This window comes from Gavialis gangeticus, unplaced genomic scaffold, assembly GCF_001723915.1.
Source record: "Gavialis gangeticus isolate Ggan-Ray unplaced genomic scaffold, GavGan_comp1, whole genome shotgun sequence".
NCBI lineage: Eukaryota > Metazoa > Chordata > Crocodylia > Gavialidae > Gavialis > Gavialis gangeticus.
This window is the reverse complement of record NW_017729015.1, coordinates 21,844,264-21,847,329: the sequence shown is the minus strand read 5'-3', so window position 1 is coordinate 21,847,329 and position 3,066 is coordinate 21,844,264. Positions and strand designations below refer to the sequence as shown.

General features: G+C 45.3%; 1 protein-coding gene across 1 annotated transcript in view; it reads right to left on the bottom strand.

Annotated features, from left to right (window-relative positions):
- Nucleotides 1-3,066, bottom strand: part of STK40 (serine/threonine kinase 40) — a 33,671-nt gene that overhangs the window by 24,845 nt on the left and 5,760 nt on the right. Inside the window, exon 5 of the mRNA XM_019512558.1 lies at nucleotides 1,386-1,613. Within this exon, the coding sequence (XP_019368103.1) occupies nucleotides 1,386-1,613 (228 nt within the window). The remainder of the gene's footprint in view (nucleotides 1-1,385; nucleotides 1,614-3,066) is intronic.

Sequence of the window (3,066 nt, the reverse complement as noted above, 5' to 3'; positions counted from 1 at the left end):
GGACAAGTGCAGGGTGCTCCACTTGGGCAGTAGGAACCAGCAGCACACTTACAAGCTGTGAAACTCCCTTCTTGAAAGCACGGTGGCAGAAAGAGATCTTGGAGTCATTATCGACTCCAAGATGAACATGGGCCAACAATGTGAGGTTATGGTCAGTAGTACCTTGTTGCGCATCCACAGATGCATCTCAAGCAGGGCCAAGGAAGTGATCCTCCCCCTCTATGCGGCACTGGTCAGGCCGCAGCTGGAGTATTGTGTTCAGTTCTGGGCACCGCACTTCAGGAGGGATGTGGACAGCATGGAGGGGGTCCAGAGGAGGGCCACCCACATGATCCAGGGACAGCAGGGCAGACCCTACAAAGAGAGGCTACAGGACCTTAACCTGTTCAGCCTTCGCAAAAGAAGGCTGAGAGGGGACCTCGTGGCCGTCTATAAACTCACTAAGGGGGACCAGCAGGGTTTGGGAGACACCTTGTTCCCCCTAGTGCCCCCCGGAGTAACAATGAATAACGGCCACAGGCTGTTAGAGAGTAGGTTTAGACTACACATCCGAAGGCACTACTTCACAGTCAGGGCAGCTAGGATCTGGAACCAACTTCCAAGGGGAGTGGTGCTGGCTCCTACCCTGGGGTCTTTAAAAGAGGGCTTGATGTCTACCTGGCTGGTGTCATTTAAGCCCAGTTTCTCTCCTGCCTAGGGCAGGGGGTTAGACTTGATGATTTACAAGGTCCCTTTTGACCCTACTTCTGTGAATCTAGGTGTTGAAGAAAGCTGGTAAGTTTGAGCTTCAGGCTTTCCAGCCTCAATAAGGCCTCTCAATAGGCTGAAAAATGTCTTTGCACATGAGCTTATTAGCTCATGGACAAAGCTCTGGTATGAGAAGCTGGTTGTCCCTTTTTATAGGGTACAATTCAGAAAACAGCAATCTGTTTTTAGAACAGTAATTTTCAGTTCACTTGATCTCAAACTTGTTGCAAGCACAGGGTTTTTCATCTTGCAATCAACGTTCCTGTTCTTTATAATCTGTTTTGTTCCACAGGAAACACTTCGGAGCATTTCCTGGATTTGATAAGCTGCAAGGCCAGAAAGGTTAACAGTATTGCCCTTCACCTGATCTGCATTTAATTCAGCTGCCTTCTGCCCAAACAACTAACACACACTCCTCCATAAGTCACAGGGGAGAACAGATGCTCTGCTACAGTTTGCAGCACATAGACTTACCCAGAGCTCAATGTGTGCAAAGCAATGTCACTGGAAGACAGTTTAGACATTCCACAGTCATCACCCTCTTTTTGATTGTAGGATGAAGTGTTATGAAGCCCGAGATGTTAGTTAGGAGGACAGCTAACTCTTCTAGCACACTCAGGGATGCACAAAGCCCTTACCTTGTGTAATGCTTCCACCACGCGTACTACATCATAGAATATCACCACCGTCTCCCGCTCGCTCAGCCTCTTCTCTTTAATGACGTAATGTTGCAGGTTGATCAGATCTGCGGTTTTGTCACTGAAATCGTGAGCACAGAGACAGTCTAAAACGAGACAAATCCGCTTCTTCATTTTCCTAACCATCCTGTTGGCTTCCAGGTCTTCTATGATTTCGCATGCGCGGTCCTGCCATGGAAGAGGGAGGCAAAGGGACAGAAATCAGGGAAGTCACTTGGACAGCTGTATTACCAAGTACAGAACATGAAATGACGCAGTGGCCATTTAGACAGCTGTTTTGAGAACAAGAAAGTACTGATAAGAGTCACACAAGGGACACACCCATCTCGTTTAAGATTAGCTACTACAGGATTAGGGTATAGACAGAGCCAATGATAGCAATTTAAGCCGTTACAGTGCAACTCTTATCTGCTTGATTCTGAAGCCATACAAGTGTAGATAAACAACTGCAACTTTAACTTGCATTCAATTTTATAGTTACAGTGATTTAGCTAACTTTCCTTGCTACAGGATTCTGCAGACTTCAGTTAGGTCATAACAGCTGATTGTAACCAGGGGCAGATTTTAAAGTGATTAAAAGATATGTCCATCTACACCTTCAGTTTTTCTGCCTTGAGTGTAACAAACTCAATGTGCCAAGAATGAACTTGGTTAGTCCAGGTTTCCAAAACCTAAATAAAATACTGGCATGTATTCAGAAACCAGATGTGATCTTTACTGACAGAAGCCAGGTTAGATACACAAGTGTTTATTAGTTGCTTATGCCTTTTCTAAATTAATGTGAACTGGATAATACAAATAGAGCGGGCAAGATTTGCTAGCAACAGTACCAGTCATGGTAGAAAAACAAGAAAAAGCGTCAGTGAAGGCAAGGCTTAAGTTTCCTAGAATCACAGAACAGTCAGGCTGGAAGGGCCCTCAGGAAGTCGCATCTAGTTTTGAATACTGCATGTGGTTCTGGTTTCTGCACCACCAAAGGATGGTAGCATTAGAGAAAGAAACAGAAGGTCAACCAAAATGATCACAGGCATGGGGAAGTCGTCATGCTAGAAGAGACTAAAACAACTAGAACGTTTCAGTTGGGAAAGGAGAAGGCTGGAGGAGAGAGGGGGGGAATACAACAAAGGTCAATAAAAAGTCATGAAGGACATGGACAAAGCAAGCAGGGAACCCTTGTTCATCAAGTCTCCGAACACTAGAACTAAAGAGCACCTATGAAATTAGTAGCTGACAGGTTTTAAACTAACAAGAGCAAGCACTTTTTATGCAAAACATAGTTAATGCATAGAATTCATTGCCACAGGAAGCTGTAGAAGCAGATAACAGAGCCAGGTTCAAAAAGGAAATACACTAATTCATGGCAGATAGATCATAGAATCAAAAAAGTAGGGTCGGAAGGGACCTTGTAGATATTCAAGTCCAACCTCCTGCCTGGGCAGGAGAAAAAAACTGGGCTCAAATGATCCCAGCTAGGTAGGCATCAAGCCTCCTGTTAAAGACCCCCAGGGTAGGAGCCAGCACCACTTCCCTTAGAAGTTGGTTCCAGATCCTAGCCGCCCTAACTGTGAAGTAGTTCTTACAGATGTCTAATCTAAACCTACTCTCCAACAACTTGCGGCTG